Source organism: Phyllobates terribilis, unplaced genomic scaffold (genome assembly GCF_046119375.1).
Source record: "Phyllobates terribilis strain yellow unplaced genomic scaffold, ASM4611937v1 Scaffold_4__5_contigs__length_816908805, whole genome shotgun sequence".
Lineage (NCBI taxonomy): Eukaryota > Metazoa > Chordata > Amphibia > Anura > Dendrobatidae > Phyllobates > Phyllobates terribilis.
The window spans coordinates 630987314-631011726 of NW_027362764.1; the positions used below are offsets into that span (position 1 = coordinate 630987314).

The 24413-nt window shown below is 39.8% G+C and overlaps 2 protein-coding genes across 8 annotated transcripts in view; one reads left to right on the forward strand and one right to left on the reverse strand.

Moving 5' to 3' along the window:
* CLVS1 (clavesin 1) overlaps positions 1-3351 on the forward strand; it is a 137881-nt gene extending 134530 nt beyond the window's left edge. Inside the window, exon 6 of the mRNA XM_073679341.1 lies at positions 51-3351. Within this exon, the coding sequence (XP_073535442.1) occupies positions 51-138 (88 nt within the window). The 3' untranslated portion in view covers positions 139-3351. The remainder of the gene's footprint in view (positions 1-50) is intronic.
* A 9686-nt stretch (positions 3352-13037) lies between these two features.
* Positions 13038-24413, reverse strand: part of ASPH (aspartate beta-hydroxylase) — a 223493-nt gene continuing 212117 nt past the window's right edge. For all 7 annotated transcript variants that reach the window (XM_073679343.1, XM_073679342.1, XM_073679345.1 and 4 more), the window contains 4 exons: positions 23234-23369; positions 20549-20640; positions 19582-19715; positions 13038-13925 (listed from right to left, as the gene is read on the reverse strand). In XM_073679343.1, the coding sequence (XP_073535444.1) occupies positions 13775-13925; positions 19582-19715; positions 20549-20640; positions 23234-23369 (513 nt within the window). In that variant the 3' untranslated portion in view covers positions 13038-13774. The remainder of the gene's footprint in view (positions 13926-19581; positions 19716-20548; positions 20641-23233; positions 23370-24413) is intronic.

Consider the following 24413-nt stretch of genomic DNA (forward strand, 5'->3'; position numbering starts at 1 on the left):
TAAATCCATACATAGTCCTCACAATGAATATGTTTCTTTATTTCCTTCAGGTCTCAATCAGTGGTAGAACCTGGCACACTGATGCACGAGGACCACAGAGACAGTGAAAACACTCAACCGCTGCTTGCCCTGGACTGATCTCCTGGACACCACTGCAATCACTTTACAATTCACCAATGGGTCTTTTTTCTTTCTTTTTATCTCACTTTGCAAAATATTCACCAGCTACTTGGACAAAGTGCAAAGACTAGTTTAATTTCATTGCCATAGTGCCAATAACAGGAGCAACGTTAGAACTGTGAATATTCTTTAACTGCCAAAAAGGACCTAACAAAGTGCATTAGAGCTTTCCATATAGTAAGACATATACTGTACTGCCTAATGTAAAGGAAATATAGGGTACATTTTCTGGGAAAAGCTTATATGGCCAGTATTTTTATACCATGTCCTATGGATCCCAAGAGGTACCAAGTAAATCACCAGCAGAGAGTTGGCAAATTATGACAAAGTTGAGTAAATTTTAAGTATAAATAATGAATCTATTAAAGAGATCAGGTTAGTTGTTATCATATACGCATATACCTGGCACACTGTAAAATATTTTTCACTTTTTGCTTATAATTTTTTTGAAAATTGTTCTTGCCTTGTGGAATTGGATACAGTATGTATTGAATGTTATTTGTACCAATGTACACCAATCTATTCACATGTACACTAATCACACTGAATGTAACCAGGTTTACTCGCTATTGCCTGAGGTTCTGATTGGGTGGTCTGCACTATACACTAAATATTAAAAGACACTGCATTAAGATCAAAGTTTTTATGTAATTAGTTATGTAGCTTATTATTATTAGTTTTTAGAATTCCCTAAATTTTTTCATGTTGCCGGAACAGGGTCCAATCGTTGGGACCCCCAGGGTTCCTGAAAATGTGGCTCTACAGCAGGGGTGGGGAATCTCTCTTCTGCCAAGGGCCATTTGGATATTTATATCAGGGGCCGTTCAAATAGCGTTAACTCCACCCACAAAGTAAGTCCTGACTCTGGCAGTGGTGTCAGGACGTAATCTTTCATTTAATGCGCCTCAATGTTCAGTAGTGAACACTGTGTGCACGTGCTCACAGAGCAAGAAGAAATGAATGGGCTGGCGGCAGGCAAAATATAGCTGCCGGCCCAAGCACTAAGTTCCCCGGGAATCTGCCCAGGGGCTGTATAAAAGGTCATCAAGGCCATAAACGGCCCACGGGCCTGAGGTTCCCCACCCCTGCTCTACAGTGTCCCTTCTGAATAGAGCAGAGGTCGAGCATGTGCACCCCTGCGCCATTCATTCTCTCTGGGATTGCTGGAGATAGAAAAGTGCTGTACTCTACTATCTTCAGCAGTCTCATACAGAATGTCTAGAGCAATGGTGCACATGCTTGACCTCTCCTCCACGCAGATGGCAGACTGGAGAACCCTATTCTCAGGATAGGTGGGTGTCCCAGCTGGTGAGATTCCAAGAGATCAGTAAGTTATCCTCTATCCTATTGATGGGAAATAACTTAAAAACTTGATTAAAAAAAGTGGTGAAAAAAAACAAAACAACTAATAGATAACTAGAAAAACTAGACTAGAGTCTAATGATGCGTCAAATATACCCAGCATCAGCCACTGTGACAGGGGCATACATAGGAATCATGGGGCCTCATGAAAAATCCCAACTTAGACAACCACCCAGGGCTCTGGAACACATCACTATTCATGTTAAGATGGGCACAGAGGTGGTTGCACTGGCAGTAGTGTATGTTACTTTCACTAAGTTTTAAAAGTTGTGGAGGTAAAGCTAGAGTGCTGGAGGAGGGTCATTCACAGCTGCCTTCCATGGGTCCTCAGCGGTGAAAGAGCTCTGACTGGTGAGTGTTCTGCTGCTCCAACAATTTCAGCAATGCTCATAACCCTCAAGTTTGCAAGAAATATGCTTTTTTCCCCAATGAGAGTGCCATTAAAAATTCACCCTGACCGCAACACCCACTGAAGGGGCAAATATTGGTCTGAGGGGCAAGGTTATTTAGCTTTGGGCCCCCCACTTTCCCAACTCATGAGAATCATAGCAGCTGCATGGTCTGTCTCCATTGGTTTACACTATTACGCAGGATTAGTAAATCTCTAAAATGTATTTTTCCGCAAAGAGTATAAAATAAATACTATGGAAATCCTGAAAACATGGCCTGTTGGTGGGCCTTGAGGACTGGAGTTGGGGAATCCTGGTCTATAGGACGTCTGGAGGAAGCAATGGCAGTCTCATCACCTGCACAGGCAATAATTCCATCACCTGTGTAATATTAAGGAAATCCAGAAAACATGACCTGTTGGTGGGGCTTGAGGACTGGAGTCGGGGAACACTGCCATAGACAATGTACATAAAGTAACAGCTGTGCCAGGTTCAGTCCCATTTACTTGAATGCAATGGAGCTGCAAAAAACTACAATACCAGGCATAACAACTACAAAAAGTACAGCTATGTGCCTAATTAAAAATTTAAGGGAATCATCAGCTGATTGGTGGGATAAGCATCAATGCTAAAGTCCAGGAAAGCGCCTTTATCCTATTTTTAATAACTTTAAAAGTCAAACTATATCAAACTATATATATATATATATTTTGTATTATAAACCTTGACAAGATATAGTAGAACATTGGATCATGGTTATAGGAAAAATTGAGGTGAGATTTCCTTGCAGCCATGTAGAGTTGACCACAAAATTAGATATCACATGTCAAACCCTAAATCTCTTTGAATCATATCTTCTCTAAAATCAAAAGGTAAAACATATACATATATATCTTACGTATCTTTAACTCCTGTGATCTTTCAGTAGTGTTGGGTGACAGTACAAACCACTGGGCTATGTTATGTTCCGCTAAACTATAGAAAAGGGTAGGAAATGTACATTGACCTCCTATGATTAATGATAATTCATTTATTCATTGTTCTTAATTTAAAAAGTAAATACTTTACGGTAATTAATAATAGTTACCAATTAAAAAATAATAATTAAATGTTATTAATTCACTGACTCTTATCAGCAGCATAAGGGCTCATTCTGTGCATCGTGACCGTGCTGCTTCCCTCTAAATTGGGGGAAAATTGAAGATTTCGAACAGTGAGAACATGAAAAAGAACAAAGTTGTATCCAGCTCCTGTGACACAGTGTGAGAGAACTCTCAGTCCTTACTATTCACGTGCAACAACCATCCAGAATTATCTCTACTTAAATATTGAACACAACGTTCCATAAGACGGATATAAGAGCCAACAGTAAATCTCAAGTGCCAAAGATTTGATTTGCTTTTCTTTTATTTGCAATGTTAGTTCCTCACCATGTAATAAAATTATTGCTATATCTCATTTGTCTTGCTGGATTTTTCTTTTCGATATGTTCCAATGGTATTGTGTGACCCCTGGTTATGGATGGACCCACGGAGTCATTTGGAGCAAGGTGAAAATTGCCCACAAAAATTGTGGAATCTAACATCAGTTCCATTCACCTGAATGGGCTTGTTTTGGCAACAAGCAAAAGGATGCAAATTCATGGCAGATGAGTAGGATACATTGGCAAAGCCACTGGGCTCAATGATTGGCTGCAGTGCTGTCAACAAGAGGTCAACTCTGCAGCCAAACAACAGAGGCTGTCGCAGATGCAGAGACACAACACTTTTTTAAAAGGTAACCAAGCCTATGAACAAAAGTTTTTGAAAGCAGACAAACCCTTTAATGATTCATTATGCTTTTCCAGTGCGTCAGTAAAAAGCGATGGAAATCTTACATTTTTGGGTAAGTAGTTCACAAGAAAAATAAAAAATGTAGTTGGCAGTCTTAGATGGACCTGACAATGCACTGATGAGCACTGTCAGTGGAGAGGGGGCTCAAATCCTCATTCACTTGAGGAGAAATGGGGGCCCATTCTCATGACTGATGCAGGTCTCATGGAGGGACCATATCTACTATACATGACAGCCTGTAGATATGCCATAAATGTAGGTGATGGCCCTTTAAAGGCAGCTAAGCTAACAGTACGCTGGATATATACAGTAGCATAAAAGAATGGACGACAATCTATTTACCTTTATTTAATATCGTATTTTATTTTAAAAATACAAGAAAACATAGCAAAAAAGCACAAAATACATGTTTAAAAATTTAATCAGAGAAAATATTCAAAATTCTGATCCAAGAACAAAGAGACATGATACAAAATAGAACATTTTATCTTGAGGTCTGTATATGGTTTTGCTCATATTCATTTTTACCAGGTCTTCAACCTGCATTGAAAAACTACAACTCTCAGCATGACTTGGCAGCCAACAGCTGGAGGGCCACAGATTGAAGCCCACCCTCCTATACAGTGCAATGATGGACAAACTTTAACTATTTTGCTACTTGGGATTCATACTTGTACCATTACTTAAGGAGACCTGCAGTTTTCCTAACATGTCTGCTTTACTAAATACTTGTACACTACCTGAAACTGAAAAGACAGTGCAGGGGCCACTCTGTTCCTCTGATATTCCTCTTGTAAATGTATGAATCAATAGACATATGTGTATATGACTTATCTATTGCCTTAGGCCGGGGACAGATGAGCATATGAAAAATTGCCCAAATCTCATCCTGAAAACTTGAACAATTTTCATTTGTGTGTCTGTTTTTGTGTGTGATCCATTTTCATACATCCACATTGTAAAATGCACATAATCAAATACAGTTTCCTAGGTTAATAATGGAAATGTATCAGTAAAAATCAGATGCCACATGGATGTTCAGTGAAGAGTAATAAGAAAGACATCTACGCGTTTCAGGTGTAAACACAGCCTTCATCATGATCACACCTGAAACGCGTACATGTCTGCGCAATGCCGGCGCTAATCTATTTGCCTTCACACCATCACACCACCATGTTCTCTGTATGAACTTTGAATAAAGAAGAATCTGTTCGTAGAGCTGGATTTCCTTTCTTATTACTCGATTTTCCAGACTGTGACAGAGCCAGTGTCCGAGCCCCGAACAGATTGTGTTAACATCAACGGTGAGCTGGAACCCATGTAATTTATAAGTTCTGTGTAGGATCCGATTTTTTTATGTAACCATAGACTTGAATAGATAAACTCTGAAGAGAACAGTGCGTGCTGCGATTTTTTTTTATCATGGACAATTGGACCGAGAGAAAAAATTGGTCATCTGAACAGTCCTATTGGGTAACATGGGTCAGTGTCATAACTGTAGACAAAGACATGGAACGCACATAAACAACTCATACTTTGATCTATTGCAGCTAAGCAAAACTTTACAAAACTGAACACAAGGTCCATGAGTTGCATCATGGCTGCAGCAGTAGTTGGTACATGGCGTTGTTAGTTAGGGACCCACTGAGGGGTTCTCTGTGACGTGGCAGTGGGCTTCATACAGTCTGATCAGAAGTAAGAACCTCGTGTTCAGTTTGTACATTTTTTCTTAGCCACAATAGACCAATGTATAAGTTTAGGATGTGCGATCCATCTATGGTACATCTTAAAGATGCTCCGCCATTGTGACTTCTCGTGGGATACTAGTATCTAGTAGAGCAGACATGTCAGGAGTGCTGGAAAATCAGCTTTTTGTCATGGCATTTAAAGGGGTGGTCCGAAACTAATATTGATTTTCCTCCCAATTGTCTCTTATTTTAATGATGTAATAGTTTTTCTACTATGATTTAATTAAATTTAATCTAACTGCTGTATCTTATTTTATTTTTCATGACCTATTTCCGTTTTGATGATGATTCGTTTGAGAATCCCCAGTGCATGATGGGATACTCAAACAAGAAGTCATCAGGAGGCATAGGCTGCGGCCACTGCGTCAGTCCCTGCCCCCTCCCTGAAACGAAGCCTCCATCTATAAGAGATAGAAGTGGAATCAGCGCATGTAGCAGCTTCAGTATTTAAACCTTTTGCAGTGCAGTTTTCGGCCATAAACTGCTGATGTGATACTTCGTAATACCATGAGTCATTGGAATTCAGGAGCTGTTGAGAGCTAAAAAGGTCGTTAAAAGCAGAGTCTTAGGTCTCATTCAGCCGTCATTGAATTTTCTCATACACAAAAATTTTCAGATTCAGATTTTCATTAGAGCTTTGGATATGTTTTTCATCAGTGTTTCAGCAGTGATTTTCTTGTATGAAAAAAAAAAATTTGCAAAGCTTCTCCTACCCATCACATTGTTAAAAGAAGGTTGCACATAGATGGCATCTATGCGCTGTCAGCGGTTTTTCATTGACCTATAGACTTGCATGGGTATTTGTGATCTGTGACTCGGATCAAAAGCAGACATGGCTCTGAAATTTTTTGTGGATTTTTTGTGGTCCGCAAAAAAGCCCACACATGTAAACAGCTCTATAGATTACAACAGGTATGTGTTCTCACCATGAAAAACACGGATAAAACAAGTATGTGATTCACAGATGTCAGAATGAGGCCTTATTTATTGACACATCCCGCTTGCTCTTTAGGCGAGTAAAAAACTGTGGTTTCACGTGTTAATGTCTGCCTGACGTCCTACAAAGTATGTTACAACCAGCAGTCTAAAGTGTCGTGAGCCTAAATGCTGCCGCTTCACTTCACCGCTCAGCCCTATAACTTACAAAAGTCCTGACATTTACTCTTTTACACAGTTCTTAGGTTGGGACCATATGATGTTGCCAAAACTCTGTGGTGGCCAATTTTGTTTCATAATAGTGCAGCCATTGTTCAGTCTCAGCAGTGCTTAGTGGTTTAACCCTTAGGGCTTTTTCAGTTTTTTTGATACGTGTGGCCATCCATAATTTTTGCAGAACGGAAGAATTCTAGTCAAAGTGCCTTTTCACATGTTTTTAAATATTTTCAGACTGAAAAAAAATGGAAACATATCCTACTTTGATTTGTGTTGTGGATCAATCTCACCAATGCAATTTAATGGCCACGTGAAAAAAAAAACCCAGATAACAACCACATGTAGCGACCACATTGGGGCTGACAGGTGCGGCTGAAAAACATTCTTGCCATGCAGTTTTACTGCAAATTGACATGGTTTTGCAAGTAAAACTGTTGTTTAGAGACCACCGCTTAACCATCAACCTTGAAGGAGATGTAATATCAGATTTCTAAAGTTGCCGAATTGGACCCAGTTTGCAGCAATCTATGGCTTCTGCCCAGTGGCGCAGAATCTCGCTTCTGGGGTGACATGGGAGAACAGACCCCAGACTCCATTTTCCTAACATCCCGAATGGCTAATGTGCCTTGTTATGCAGAAGTACAAACTGAATTTACCAAAACAAGGCTTGTTCTCAGCAATGAAGTCTGAGGTTAAGCACATTACTCCAAGCCCATATAATGTGAATAAAATACAATTATGTTCTATTTCTGTTGGTAAAGTGCATGAACAGATGACGCAGATAATGACATATACTGTATGTGTTTTTCTATAAACCTTAGTTTAGCTGTGATTTAAGATGATGAAGCAGCCCACACTTCTATTACTGAAAGATGAAATAGAATTATATAAGATTACCATCAAATAAAACACGACTTCAGCAGCAAAGGGAGTAAACTAAAGACAAACGGAGTGGAATATATTTACCCAGTAGTCTAAATGGAAGCAATTTTGCTGTGTATGATAAATAGTTAATAGAGTACAGTAATTCTGAACCAAGTATTCGATACATTTAATGTGACATATAGAAAGAGAAAAGTCATTTATATAATGCAGAAAAATGTGTGCAGAATATACAACTGACATATATAGCAGCATAAACCCATAATAACCTGCTCCAGCATATACTCTTTTAATGCCCTTTCTTATCATAAATAGCACGCATAACGGGCATTCAAGACAGAACGGAAGGTGCACAGATGTTGCAGAGCTAGTTGGTCAAATAAAGCAGAGCAGGACTCATTGTGAATTTATACAGATTGTGAGTATCCTAACCAGGGTTGACAATTATTTTTTTTATCTTATTTTTCTGGACAACTTATCAAAAATTCAAGGACAGCAAACGTTTTTTACGGATACATTACAAAACCATAATTACTCATTAAAGGGGTGGTCCGAAACTAACACTGATTAAATCCTAAGTGTTTACTGATTTTATGTAATAACCTAATTGCTTTTCTATTATACTTTAATTAAAAAGGCACTAATGTTCTCCATCTATCTAACTGCTTTTTTTTATTTCTTTGATGACACTTCAGTTGAGATTCCCCAGTGCATTCTGGGATATTCAAATGAGATGATATCATGTGGTGGAGGCTGCGGTTACTACCGCAGCCTCTGTCCCCATCCTAAAACACATCGTGATCAGTGAAATCTGTTTCAAGTCCTGGGCTAGTCTCTGCTCTACTGAGCATGTGTCAGTTGTCAATTCTGACGTATGGTCAGGATCTTGTCACTGTGCAATATTCTTTTTAATGCACAGTGACAGTGCACTCTGAGTGCAAGAGAGTGCACTGTCAGTGTGCATTAAAAAGGATACTTACCAGCGGCAAAAACCTACTAAGCATATGTCAGAACTGACAACCGATGCTTGCTCAATGGAACTGGGACTAGCCCAGCCCCTGAAACGGACATCACTGATGATGCTTTGTTTCAGGGAAGGGGTGGGGTCTGCGGCAATGACCGCAGCCTCTGCTCCCTGATGAAATTGTGGTGGAGTATCCTAGCATGCACTGGAGATTCTCATGTGAAATGTCATCAAACAGGAAGTTGGTAAAAAATAAATAAATAAAGCATTTAGAGAGAGTAGAGAAGGAATGGTAGGGAATTTTGAATTAAAGTATATTAGAAAAGTGATTAGATTATTCCATCAAATAGATATATATTTAGGATTAAATCAGTGTTAGTTTCCGACCACCCCTTTAAGATTATAAGTGATACATGTCTACAGTCCATAGAGCTAATATGGAGACATCAGCTGCATTTACTGTGAACCGTAAAATAATGACAATTACAGTCATAATTATCTCTACAAGTTTCTCCAGCTTCAAAAATATCAACGACACAGCAATTTTTTTTACAGACAGGGAAAAAAGTGCTATTTTTACAGGGCTGTCCAAGAATTTCTGGACAGTTGGCAACCCTGGGCCTGACACTCTCTGTCAGGGGTCAAAATGAATGGCTCTGCTATGGGTGACACAGAGACTAATGTCTATGACATCTTTAAGGTGTATTCTGGATTAAGGTTTTCATTTACGACTCATATTTGAGAAGAACAAGAAAGAAAACTCGTTCTCCCTCAGTACAGTGCCACGGAATCTGTACATGACCCCCCAATATTGCAAAGGCTAACATTATACGGTCTGACCAAACATACAGTGGGTGCGGAAAGTATTCAGACCCCTTTAAATTTTTCACTCTTTGTTTCATTGCAGCCATTGGTAAATTCTAAAAAGTTCATTTTTTTCTCATTAAAGTACACTCTGCACCCCATCTTGACTGAAAAAAAAACAGAAATGTAGAAATTTTTGCAAATTTATTAAAAAAGAAAAAATTAAATATCACATGGTCATAAGTATTCAGACCCTTTGCTCAGACACCCATATTTAAGTCACATGCCGTCCATTTCCTTGTGATCCTCCTTGAGATGGTTCTACACCTTCATTGGAGTTCAGCTGTGTTTAATTAAACTGATAGGACTTCATTTGGAAAGGCACACACCTGTCTATATAAGACCTCACAGCTCACAGTGCATGTCAGACCAAATGAGAATCATGAGCTCAAAGCAAGTGCCCAAGGAGCTCAGAGACAGAATTGTGGCAAGGCACAGATCTGGCCAAGGTTACCAAAGAATTTCTGCAGTTCTCAAGGTTCCAAGAGCACAGTGGCCTCCATAATCCTTAAATGGAAGAAGTTTGGGACCACCAGAAGTCTTCCTAGACCTGGTCATCCAGCCAAACTGAGCAATCGTGGGAGAAGAGCCTTGGTGAGAGAGGTAAAGAAGAACCTCAAGATCACTGTGGCTGAGCTCCAGAGATGCAGTAGGGAGATGGGAGAAAGTTCCACAAAGTCAACTATCACTGCAGCCTTCCACCAATCAGGCCTTTATGACAGAGTGGCCCGACTCAGTGCAAAACATATGGAAGCCCGCATAGAGTTTGGTCAAAAACACATGAAGGACTCCCAGACTATGAGAAATAAGATTCTCTGGTCTGATGAGATGAAGATAGAACTTTTTGGTGATAATTCTAAGCGGTATGTGTAGAGAAAACCAGGCACTGCACATCACCTGCCCAATACAATCCCAACAGTGAAACATGGTGGTGGCAGCATCATGCTATGGTTTTTTTTTTCAGCTACAGGGACAGGACGACTGGTTGCAATTGAAGGAAACATGAATGCGGCCAAGTACAGAGATATCCTGGATGAAAACCTCTCCCTGAGTGCTCTGGACCTCAGACTTGGCCGAAGGTTCACCTTCCAACAAGACAATCACCCTAAGCACACAGCTAAAATAACAAAGGAGTGGCTTGAGAACAGCTCTGTGACCATTCTTGACTGGCCCAGCCAGTGCCCTGACTTAAACCCAATTGAACATCTCTGGAGAGACCTGAAAATGGCTGTCCACCAACGTTCACCATCCAACCTGACGGAACTGAAGAGGATCTGCAAGGAAGAATGGCAGAGGATCCCCAAATCCAGGTGTGAAAAACTTGTTGCATCATTCCCAAGAAGACTCATGGCTGTACTAGCTCAAATGGTGCTTCTACTCAATACTGAGCAAAGGGTCTGAATACTTATGACCATGTGATATTTCAGTTTTTCTTTTTTCATAAATTTGCAAAAATTTCTACATTTCTGTTTTTTTCAGTCAAGATGGGGTGCAGAGTGTACTTTAATGAGAAAAAAATGAACTTTTTAGAATTTACCAAATGGCTGCAATGAAACAAAGAGTGAAAAATTAAAAGGGGTCGGAATACTTTCCGTACCCACTGTATATAATAAAATTAAACAGGAGGGAAACCTGCCCACGATACTGGCAAAAATGTCTGCATGATCCTAAAAGAGGCAGGTAATAACTTCCTTCTGGGGGGCTTAACCAAGGGATAGGATTTAGTAGTCAGTGCTTCCTATTATAATTTCGAGGCACAGAGACTAGAGATTAGAGTCCTACCAGGCTTGGACTGGCCTGCAAGAGAACAGGAGAATCCTCCGGTGGGCCCCTGTGCAAGAGTGGGCCACCACCGTCTTATATGAACAGTACTTGGCACAATTTACTGGATACACTATATACAGACAAAGGCAGCATCTTATTCATTTAACAATCTACCCACTTCATTATTACATAAATTTGTGATTTAGGAAAATATCACATTTGCATGTAGCTGAAAAGTGGGGCCCTGGAGTTGGTTACTGGTGGGCCCTCGGCACCCCAGTCCGACACTCTGTCTTACCCAGCCTTCTCAGGGTGGTTTCATACATTGTGTGTTTATTCTTTGGGATTTTGTTCATTTTTCGCAGCTTAAAAAAATACTTTGGCCAGAAATTAGTGATTTTAACAACTCCCTATTAATTTACAGATAGAGTGTGTTTTTTGGTGGGCATGCTTTTTGCATTTTTGCCACGTTTCTTTGCGATCGAGGACAGTATACTCATTTTAGAGCAACATGAGGAATTAAACAAAAAAATAAATCTCCAGAACAACCCTTTAATATCAAGTCCCCAAAAAATCAGTATACTATAAGCATACTTAGCATCTGACAACTGCAGAGGGCACCGTAGTGTCAGGTACTATAGTGTGGTGCATTATTTTCAATGCTTCCAGAATAATGGCATCCGGTTTACAGTGAGGTTACATTCTAATTTCTGCACACACAATGACTGCATTCAATAGGTTTTAACTATTTTATAACATATACAGTCATGGCCGAAAGTGCTGGCACCCTTGAAATTGTTCCAGAAAATGAAGTATTTCTTCCAGAAAATTATTGCAATTACACATGTTTTGTTACAAAGATGTTTATTTCCTTTATGTGTATTGGAACAACACAAAAAATCTGAGAAAAAAAGGCTAATTGGACATAATTTCACACAAAACCCCAAAAAGGACCGCACAAATTGTTGGCACCCACAGCTTCATATTTGGTTGCACACCCTTTGTAATAAATAACTGCAATCAATCGCTTCCTATAACCATCAACAAGCTTCTTACACCTCTCAACTGGAATTTTGGACAATTCTTCCTTTGCAAACTTCTCCAGGTCTCTCATATCTGATGGGTGCCTTCTCCCAACAGCAATTTTAAGATCTCTCCACAGGTGTTCAATGGGATTTAGAACCGGACTCATTGCTGGCCACTTCAGAACTCTCCAGTGCTTTGTTTCCATCCATTTCTGGGTGCTTCTTGAAGTATGTTTGGGGTCATTGTCCTGCTGGAAGACCCATGACCGAGGATGCAAACCCAGCTTTCTGACACTGGGCACTACATTGCGACCCAAAATCCTTTGGTAATCTTAAGATTTCATGATGCCTTGCACACAGTCATGGCACCCAGTGCCAGAGGAAGCAAAACAACCCCAAAACATATTTGAACCAAAAAGCTTTACCAAAAAGCTCCATCTTGGTCTCATCTGTCCACAAGACGCTTTCCCAGAAGGATTTTGGCTTACACATGGCAAACTGCAGTCTAGCTTTTTTATGTCTCTGTGTCAGCAGTGGGGTCTTTCTGAGTCTCCTGACATATAATTTCATTTCATTCAAATGTCGATGGATAGTTTGTGCTGACACTGATGCACACTGAGCCTGCGGGACAGCTTGAATTTCTTTGGAACTTGATTGGGGCTGTTAATCCACCATCTGGACTATCCTGTGTTGCAACCTTTCATCAATTTTTCTCTGCCGTCAAGGTCCAGGGAGATTAGCTACAGTGCCATGGGTTGTAAACCTCTTCATTATGTTATGAACCTTGAAATTGTTTTGAATATTTAATTGTTGAATATTTTTCAACAATTTTGGTTCTCAAGTCCTCAGACAGTTCTCTTCTCCTCTTTCTGTTCTCCATGTTTAGTGTGGCACACAACGCAAAGATTGAGTCAACTTCTCCCCTTTTTATCTGGTTTCAGGTGTGATTTTTGAACGAGCATCACATGCTTGAAACAATGTTGTTTACCCACAATTTTGGAAAAGTGCTAACAATTTTGTCAGGCCCATTTTTGGGGTTTTGCGTGAAATGATGTCCAATTTTCCATTTTTTCTGTTTTTTGTGTTGTTCCAATACACGCAAAGCAAATAAACGTGTATAACACAACATGTGTAATTGCAATAATTTTCTAGGAGAAATACTTCATTTCAAGGGTGCCAACACTTTCTGACATGACTATGTGTCATAGTGAACTAAGGCTGTGCATTATTCACTATAAAAACAGCTCAATATTCATCCATGACATAATAATAGGCCACGGTAAATATTGGTAGTTAGTGTCTGGGTACTGTAAGTAATGGGTGATGCTATTATGTAAAAAACAGTTTAAATATAAAATACAATTCTAGAAAACAATTATAGTGGTTTTTCTTTCACAAAATCAGAATAAGAGAGTGTGAATTATATGAAATGCCTTCAATTAGTCTTTCTATGACCACAAATCAGTTACATATTTTGTGAAAATAGTATTCAGTAAAAAAGCAACAGAAACTCATACAAATTGGCATCGACAATGGGAAATGTTGTAGGGCTTCAGAGGGTAACCCTTTTCTCCTTCACATATTGGACCTTGTAAACCTCTTCTGCCAGTGACTAGATAGCTGGCAGTGTCCGCCGTTGATTCTGTGACAGCTCTGGATGCCATACATCCACGATAAATATCAGGCGGTAAGAGTTAGCGTCCTGCCATACCTCATGTTCAAAGGAATCATCAAATATGAGCACCTTGCCTTCTTCCCATGACCTGCAAAATAATAGCAGCAGGTTAACAAGCTTCTATGTTTTTTTAGCTTTTGTTCCTTACTAGGACCTTAAAGAAGCACTCTCATCAAAGTTTTTATCCTCTTAATATATTGCAATCTGTACCGGCGCTCCTGCATGCTGTCTCCTTCCCCCTCTATGCAGGGATGCCGGTTTACTCACCACCCCGGCCCTCGGCGCGGCCTCCAGCGTGCTCCGGCCCCTGCCTCCTACTTCCTGGTATGCATGTCGCACTCTGCCCCAGCGGCTTGCCTAGTGCGCGCGCTCCCCTGCTCTAAAAGGGGCAGCGCATGCACATGATAAATGCCCCCAGCAACAACTGGGAGGCATTTAGCTAAAGTTAAACACTTGCAAGGTGTCTCCCAGCCATTAGCTGGGAGACATCTTGTATTTAAGGCACCTTCCCCAATTGGAAGGTGCCTGAGTAACCCCTATAGTTCAGTTAGGTGGTTTGGTGTGCAACTGTATGTTACCAGCTCTCCCGTCCCTAGTCTATTATAGTTTCCTGTATCCTGTCTCCTGTCCCTTTAGTCCTGTATAGTTGTCCTTGTTCCTGTGACCGCTTTGGCGGTGTCTGTTTCCTGTAACTGCATCTGCGGCACCTGTCTGCTACCCTGGGGGATGAGTACCCAGGCCAGAACCCTGAACTTGAAACCGCGTCAGCGGTATCTGTACCCCGTGGCAGCATCGGGGTACCTGCTTGCTATCCCGAGACCAGTTTGTCAGTCCCAAATGGCCATCCCGTCTGCACAGTGTGAACCTGTCCCAGGGGCCGTCCTGTTGGCCCAGTCTGAACTTGTCCCAAGTGGCCGTCCTGCCTTATTGAGAATCTGAAGTAACGTCTCTGCCTTGCTTAGTTACGCCCCTCCAGGGTAAGTCCGATCTATGGCACAGTGGGTCCATGAACCACGTGCACCACCTAGGAGCGTAAGACAATCATCATATTATATAGCACTGTGTACTTACAATTGCTCATTTTGCCTTTCTACTCAGTTAATTCTTCTCTTTTCCATTAGGTCTATGACATCACATGATTAAAGACTGACAAGCTGAATCCTTCTAAGCTCTATGTAGAAACAGGAGATCAATTTTCCCTGCATGACTTATGAGTTACTACAAAAGTCTGTGGCAGGGGAAGGGGAGGAGCAGCTGGGTGAGGGGTTGAAGAAGGGAATGATTCATGCAGGGAAAATAAACCTTCCTGTCTCTACATAGAGCAGAGAAAAGAGAAGAATTTACTAGTAGTGTAATGCTGGTGGAGGTGGACCCACTGCGCCAGGGGTCGGGCTTACTCTAGAGAGGCGTGCATAAGTGTCTACAGGGTATTCACTAGAGCCTTTGATGGTGAGGATAGGCTCGGCCGTTCGTAGGCACTAGTTACCACTCCAGGGCAGTCCCTGGGTATGCAGCAGCTGAATTGAGGGTAAGAGACACGGGTACAAGGTACAGGTGGATGAAGTCAAAGATGTGGTCAGAGAATCTGAGGTCACGGCAGGCAGCACAGGTTCAATATATGCAGAGGTCAGGAGTGGAAAGATCAGGATAAATGAGTAGGCAAGTCAGGTCAATAACAGGAAAGACAAAACAAGAATCGGCTAATACAGGAAACTAGAGACTGAGCTACTGGGAGGAGTGAGGGGTGGAGTTGCCTGATATATGGCCTGCTGGCAGGTGATAGGCCGGGGAAACAGATCTCTGCAGGACAGAGTGGATACAAATTTCTGCAGAGTTTGGCTGGGTCTCTCTATAGCCAGGGGGAGACGCACAGAAACAGGTAAAAACAGCAGAGCTGGAAGTGAAGTACAAGGCAGCTCAGAGTGATGGTCGGGTACTGGATGGAGCAGAGCGGAACACACGGTTAATAGGGCAGCGCTTAGAAGGCGTGCAAGTCGCCCCCGTAACATTTTGAAGGGAAAAATGAGCAATTGTAAGTACACAGTGCTATATAATATAATGATTGCAATATGTTAAGAGGATAAAAACTTTGATGGGAGGAGTGCTTCTTTAAAGTGGATCAGTCAGCAGATTTTACAATACAAACTGCATACGTTAGTAAATAGATCTCTTAGACCTGATGTAGCTGATGTAGTTATAATCCATGTTAGAATGGTCTAATTGACAGCTTCTCAATGTACCTTCTCCTTCCTGCAGCTGAAATCGCCCACTTCAGCTGTCAGTCAGGCTAGGTGGGTGGGGACTGAACACATCTGGACTCTGTGGAGCACTAAGTCCTCCTGCCTCATCAGGAGAACTATTTGATAATGCATGCAGTTTGTATTCTCAAATCTGGTAACAGATCAGTTTTAGGTGAAGCTTCACATTTCCTCCCATTTTAGCTTGCATAAAATCCCAAATACATACCTAGTTCTTCGATACCTCACTTTTTGTTACTTATTTGATAAATTATAGAAGTGACTGCTGTATCTATGGCCCATACTTCATATTATAAAAGTCTCCACTCATGTCATCTCCTGTTTATATGAGTGAATCTGAACATCATATTGGGTGGATGGTGAAAAAAAATTGAGTGACCCCTGTCACATCTCTGGGATCCAGATCCCATCTGCACCACCACAAACACAGATAGGAGAGATAGGCAGCCATCCGTGTGGCTCTTTTATCATTAATATAATGAAGATATGCAGACTACCAAGCCAGTGACTCCTTTAGACCTTTTCCTGGCGGGTTAAGGTCAACAAACGACCATCTGGGTTTGTGGCTAGGAATTTCACAACAAGGTATTACATGGTCGCTTACTGACCACAACGGAAACAATGACCACTTTTCTTTAGAGATCATTTGGTGTTCCAGAAGCGAGACCCCAGGTGATCAGATTATTGGGAAGCTGCTTAAAAAAATGAGGTGGTCCCAGATGGACAATAAATAATATTGACATTTGTAGTTCAATTTGAAGTGTTTTCTTTTTTTTCTGGGATATTTTCTTGAACTATTGCACCTTTGTTGGCAACAGTTTTCCAAGCACATTCGATTTTTTGCAGCTGTGAATCCATTCTTCATATATTGACTTTTGTGAAAATATTACCAAAAAAGTTTTCTGTTAAGGCCATAATTACATGTTGCTTTTCTACTGCTTTTTTTCAGCAGCCAAAACCAGATCTCTTGGCAGTAAAAAAGCTGCAGACAAGAAGCAGGTTTTGCTTGCTTTTTTGCTGCTTTTCTTGCTGCGGTTTTTGCTGCGTTTTTAGCTGTTTATTTCCTGGAACACAAAGTTCAGCTTTGCTTCCACCATAGAAGCATGAACAATGCAAGGTGTTAGGACACCAATGCAAGACATAAACCATTTCAGAAAAAAGGGCAATTTGATCAAATTATTTAGTTATTTTATGTCTGAAAAAATAATGACTATTCTGAACAAAAAATTTCAAATGAGTTCATGAAAAAATACACAATTACAAATGTAAAATCAGAGGGAGGAGTTGAATTGGTTGAACATAGTTTACCTATGATGTTAACAGAGCATTTTGTAGGTCAGGCACGGTTTACTTTCACACATTGGTACTCCCATTGAGTTGGTCAGATATTGTTCAATTTCACACCTTGGTCAGTCAATGTTTAGTTTACACACATTACTAATTTCATTAAACTGTACTAATCCTAACTGCCATTATCAAGTGATAACACCAAGACATTATGGTTTAAACTTTGGAAAAGCACAAAAATAAATGTGTTTCACATACTGCTGTACATGCTTTTTGTCACTAAAAACGCAGCAAAAAATGATGGTAACGTTTTTTTCTGCGCTTTTTTTGCACTTACTCATTGCTTTCTATAGGTGAAAAAACACTGAAAGAATTGACATTCTGCAGTTTAAAAAAGTAGCAGTTTTCCAATTCAGTCAGGAAAAAAAACAATGTGTGTGCATAAGATTTCTGAAATCTCATAGCTTTTGCTGGTACTGTAAAAAGCAGCTTTTAATATGCATAAAAAAACGCAGCAAAAACGCAACGTGTGAACATAGCCTAAGGACTCTTGCATGCAAGAACAAGTTTTTGAAAGAATTACTGCATTGTGCACTGGAACCAGTACACTGATGGCAAGAAAGCAACCCTGATGGTCCATTGTCATAATATGGAAGTTTCTTTTTGCTGGTCTATAGACAGTTCTACCTTCTGCTGTCTACCAGATGTCAGTCATAACTTCCCTTTCTTAATTACACATCAGACAAGAAATGTACAAGTAAGAAACATTGAGATATATTTTTATAGCCTCCTAAAACTTTATGAGAGTCAATTATCTTTAATTTCAGAGCGTCATCTGCTTAGAGGAGCTCATGGATGATGAGTGTAACATCCGAGAGGCTTGAGGGATCACAAAATATATTAGACTTCAGAATTGTCTACACATATTAAAGACACAAAAGTTAATTAAGTTCCTAGACCTTACAATAATAAAAAAGAGATGAACAGAATACATAATTGGACAAGAGGAGCTTGAACCATGACATTACTTTGTATGTGAAGAATGTATGGAAAAGAACAGGAGATACTTGTTATATCGTCACACCACATATTAATACTCTTCTATAAGAAACACAAGAAGTGGACAAAAAAACAGATAAAACCACCAGGGAAAATAAAAGATTAGCTGAGACAGCATGTCATCATCTGCAAGAACTAATACAGTAAAATCTCAGCCTAATTGGAAGGAGAGCTGTGATGCCAGCCGTCTTTACTTATTCATAAGGTACATGCTTCACTTAAGACGGCTACAACCACGGTTCAGGAGACCGAAACAGACACAGCAAACTGCAACTATTATTACGTTTTACAATATTTGGATTTTTGTTTAGCTGTTAATATCATTTGAAACAAAATGTTGCTATTATTTAACCAAAATATATGCTTTAACCCTCAGAATCCCACTCAATCAAACGTTCCGTTGTTTTCCAGGACAATACATCAATAAGGCCCAGATTCATCAAAGCTTTTACACTAGAAAATGGTTGCAAAAAGCTTTGAAAAGTCACAACATTTTTGTGAAGAGCGAGACTGCACAAAAATGTTGACACTCACCTTCTGGCGTTTTCATGCCATTTTTGCCCAGCTCCGACAAAGTTGACGAAGCTGTGGTGGGACGGGGGCTTGGCGATCACCGTTCATCAAATTCTTGATGAGCCGTGGTGTTCCTTACACCTCAAATCTCACTTCAGTCTCTGAATAGAGTAAGATTTGTGGTGAGGTGAACATGGTGGCTCACACCACTTCATACCTCTCCTGATTCATGCGCCTCTTAATGAATCAGGTACTCCACTCTACTCCTAAACAAGAACGGTGTGAAATTCCAGTCTTGATGAATCTGAGTCAAAGTTTTTTGTCTGACAGGAGACCTCCCGTTGGCCATACATGTAACCTAGTTGTCAGTTGAACGATCAGTCAGTCGACAATTGTTCTCTTAGACTTCACCACAAATCTGTATGTTTTTCAATAGGGAGAAGGTAATAAGCCACTACAAATCCGACAAACTTGATCATTCTTTTTCTTGCCATTTGCCATCACAAGAGAGTCAGGAGCCTCCATTTACATTAAACCTACATTTAATGTGTGTAGGTCCTTTAGGCTTTAGCTATTTTACTGATAACTTTACACAATAGATGTAAAACGCTACAGGTAAAAACATACCGGGTATCATTGGCACATCTTATCTTGCAGCCTTGACTTGGTATAACCAAACCCAAGTGCATTCGTAGTCTACAATTTGTTGGTCCAGTGTGAGGCCACACATGTGTCCCTGGGTGCATTACGGAATATTTTATCTGTGGAATAAAAATTAAAGTCTTCATTAAGGTAAGGAACCAGAGGACAGGAGAATCTAGAGCTTGTGATGACACAAAGCTGTACAGTTGAGCTATGGTGTAGGCGGAGGGGACATAACTGGTCGCAAAAAGTCAGTAGGATTTACTGAGAACAATATGGTTATATAAGGCTATTATTTTCTACTGGGATGTCTGTTTTATCATATTTTAATCTTATAGATAAAGGCTTCAAAGTTTTTATCTTTGACAAGCGGTGGAACTTCCTTATCTTCTAAAGATATAACTATAATGTGGCATCCATTAACTGGCTGAGATCCATTGCCGTGCACCATCTACAAGACCATCATGCGGCATGAAATGTTTTGGATATTTCATTCTTGGAAGGTAACATGGAAAATTTTTCCTTTTTTTCTTACATTTACTGACAACAACAATATGGCACTTAAAATAAAACCTTCAAACAATGACACAACAACAATCCCAGATTGTAATGAGCTTTTTTCACCTAAAAGAGTCAAAGCGCAACTTGAAAACTCTGGCTGTCATGTGGAAAGTTGTGTAATGGGGAAGTCTGTACTATCAGGTAATATACAGTACATTCCCCACAAAAACTGGGGGCTGAAATTAATATTTTACAGCAATCATGAGGGTCATTGCAGCAGCAAGGTTAACGCAAACTGTTGGGGGGCGCCAGAGTGGCAGGAGGTTTATCAGTTCAGTTTAGGTTCCCTTATTATTTGAGGCAATTTTCTGAAATTTTTTCGATAACCTTTTTAATTTCCTAATTTCCTTGATGAAACAATGGGTTCATTTTCATCAGCATCATCTCTTACCTGTCCTCTGCGGCATCCAGTGGACTCTGGGAACCTTTCTAACAAAGCACATGTCTTAGGTGCGGCTTTACAAGATTTCTCATTTTTTCGCCCTGTAAAACAAATTAGTACATTAACGAGTAACAGCTAGAAAAATCGAATACCAATATTGCTTCCTGCTTCTTTCTGTAAATCATTTGGATTTAAAAAATGTTATAAGGGAGTTGAACAAATAGGAACACAATAATCAAATTGAGACGACTGTCCAGGATTGGGAGAAAATGGTCTTAATTTCCCCCATAAACAACAAAGCTCTTGTTCAAGGGCTCTGTCTGGTACTGCAGCTCAGACCTATTACAGTGAATGAGCTGCAACACAGACAAAGCCCAAGGGTGACAGTGGTGCTGTTTCTAGAAAAATGTAAACTTTTTTCTTTACATTGTTCAATTCTATAATGCTTTGATAAGCCGCAATACTATTATAATCTTTCCAATCATTTTACTTTTATTTAATAAAAAATTCTTTATGAAACTTAATATATTTGAAATACAATTGACAGATTACCTAACTATGAAGTGTATAATTTATTATTATTAACAGCAATATTCTACATATATTAAAATAGAAAAAAAACAAAAACAAGCAAAATACCCAAATAACTGGAAGTAAATGGATAGATCGCACAGTGCAAAAATAATAATAAATAATAAAGGGTATTTGGTTAACATAATTTTGATCAAAATAATGTAAAAGCTATCACGCCACGTCAAGGCAACCCTTATGGGACAGTCCTAACTCTAATATTAAAAACCTTTACCATTTGTCAAGTGACGTACATATGGATAAGGGCAGAGAGACTGAATCCCTAGTATAAGCATAGACCTGAGGCAGAATGAACCTTTCAGCTCAGACAGAGGGAAGCCACACCCTTTTATATGCACTGAAGCACACTGAACTACAAAGAAAAAACCTGGAAGTCTGAACTGAAACGTAAATTGATGTGCATGCAAAACGTAAATGCATGTTTACACAAGGCCACTAGTCAGAGAAAAACCAAAAACAAGCAAAATACCCAAATAACTGCCTCAGGTCTATGCTTATACTAGGGATTCAGTCTCTCTGCCCTTATCCATATGTACGTCACTTGACAAATGGTAAGGTTTTTAATATTAGAGTTAGGACTGTCCCATAAGGGTTGCCTTGACGATCTATCCATTTACTTCCTGTGCAACCTTACAATATATATATATTCATATATATGCAGTGGGGAAAATAAATATTTGATACACTGCCGATTTTGCAAGTTTTCCCACGTACAAAGAATTCAGAGGTCTGTAATTTTTATCGTAGGTACACTTCAAATGTGAGAGACAGAATCTAAAAATAAAACCAGAAAATAACATTGTATGATTTTTACATAATTAAATTGCATTTTATTGCATGAAATAAGCATTTGATCACCTACCAACCAGCAAGCTTGTGGTCAGATGAGACCAAAATAGACATTTTGGTATTAACTCCACTCACCGTGTTTGGAGGAAGAGGAAGGATGAGTACAACCCCAAGAACAGCGCCCCAACAATGAAGTATGGTGGAGGAAACATCATACTTTGGGTGTACTTTTCTGCAAAGGGGACAGGACGACTGCACCGTATTGAAGGGAAGATGGATTGGGTCATGTATTGTGAGATTTTGGCCAACAACCTCCTTCCCTCAATAAGGGCATTGAAGATGGGTCGTGGCTGGGTCTTCCAGCATGATAATGACCCTAAACACACAGCCTGGGCAAAAAAGGAGTGGCTGCGTAAGAAGCATTTCAAGGTCCTGTAGTGGCCTAACCAGTCTCCAGTCTCAATGTTGCCCAGTGACAGCCTCGAAAACCGGAAAGATCTGAAGAAGATCTATATGGAGGAGTGCGACAAAATCCCTGCTGCAGTGTGTGCAAACCTGGTCAAGAACTACAGGAAATGTTTGGCCTCTGCAATTGCAAACAAAGTTTTCTGTACCAAATATTAAGTTCTGTTTTTTCTGTTGTATCAAATACTTATTTCATGCAATAAAAGGCAAGTTAATTATGTAAAAATCATACAATGTGATTTTCTGGATTTTCTTTTTAGATTCTGTCTCTCACAGTTGAAGTGTACCTGTGATAAAAATTACAGACCTCTTCATTCTTTGTAGGTGGGAAAGCTTGCAAAATCGGCAGTGTATCAAATACGTGTTTTCCCCACTGTATATCTATCTATCTAGCTATACAAACAAACTGCACATAATAAAGATGGGATAATGCACACAGCAAAGGTGCAACAAGTAACTACAAAACTCAATTGAAAAACATTTAAATGGGACTAAATTTCATTGTGGATGCCATGTTGCAACATCAATAGTCATATCAAGTGTGCCTTACTTTAGGATGGAGATTGGCCCTATAGCTGCTACGTTTAATGGCCTGATACTTATAATCATGGGCCTTTTAGTCAGATGGACCTAAAAGGATTACAAGGTTATAAAACACAAGAGCGTTGGAAGGTGAAGTTCAGTGGTGACATTAATGAAAAAGGAAGTAGCTTCTTCTTGGGTTTCATTACATCCCAGCATAGTTGACAGCTTGGGATAAATGTTCCTATTTTATTGACGAACAACTGGGGGGCTCCTCACCAATGGGGCCCACCTAACAGTGTGACAGGTAATGCTTTAAATGGTTACCTTGCTGCCATAATGTATATTGACTCCAGTCACCCTTTTCTCTAAGGTTTTCATCTTCAGGAAGGAAAAGGCCTTTGGATTCATCCATGACGGCAAGGCCCTCATCACGAATAATTTTCCAGTTGGCTTCCATGGCCTTCATGAGGTAGAAAAAAGAAGGTCACACAGAACGTCACCACAACCCTAATAAACAGACTGCTCCATATGTATTGTACATCTGTGCGATGCCGTCATTATCTGACAATAATGTGTCCAGCCGTTATCAGGTCTTAATAAGGATCTCTGAGAGAAAAAAAAAAAAGCTTTAGTTATTTGGTGTCTCATTGAAATAAAGTGTTAGCGTGGATATAGAGCAGGTAGCTGGCTGTGAATAATAAAACAAGCGATGTTTGCCTGGACGCCGCGTCTCCTGCTTGCTCATTGGTATGCCGAAGGCACCCAGGGAGAAATCTTATCATGCCTACAAATATTAAAGTTGCCGTAGGAGAAAGTGAAAGACCATTTACATATCTTATTGGAAATAAGGACTGAAAACATATTTCAAATTTTGGACATTGTTTTCGTAATGGAGCACTAATACTCCAATCTTATATAGGGCAACTTGTAATAGAGATGCTAATATAATTCCTCACACATCTGTATGTGAGAGATCCTGGAGGTTATCAGGAGAGGAGATGTGAGAGATAACATACTGATCATTATGACAGTCATTTTTGGGGGGTTTATGTTCAGAAATTCTTTTGAGTATTGCACTCAGTCTCTCTCAGGGCTGAAATGTCTGGTTACACACAAAAGACAGCATTCAGTTGTGCGGCAAGAGTAGATTATATATACATATACTGGTGTATATATATATATATTTACTGTATACATACACACATATATATATATATATATATATATATATATATATATATATATATATATACACATATATATACAGTACAGACCAAAAGTTTGGACACACCTTCTCATTTAAAGATTTTTCTGTATTTTCATGACTATGAAAATTGTACATTCACACTGAAGGCATCAAAACTATGAATTAACACATGTGTGTAACGGGTCTGGGAGGCGGAACCTCTGAGCAACTATACAAGGGGGCGGTCCTTGTAAGGAAGCGGGTGGCTCCCGGGGAAGACGGGCAGGTAGTCACGGCAAGTGACAGGGACAGTCTCTG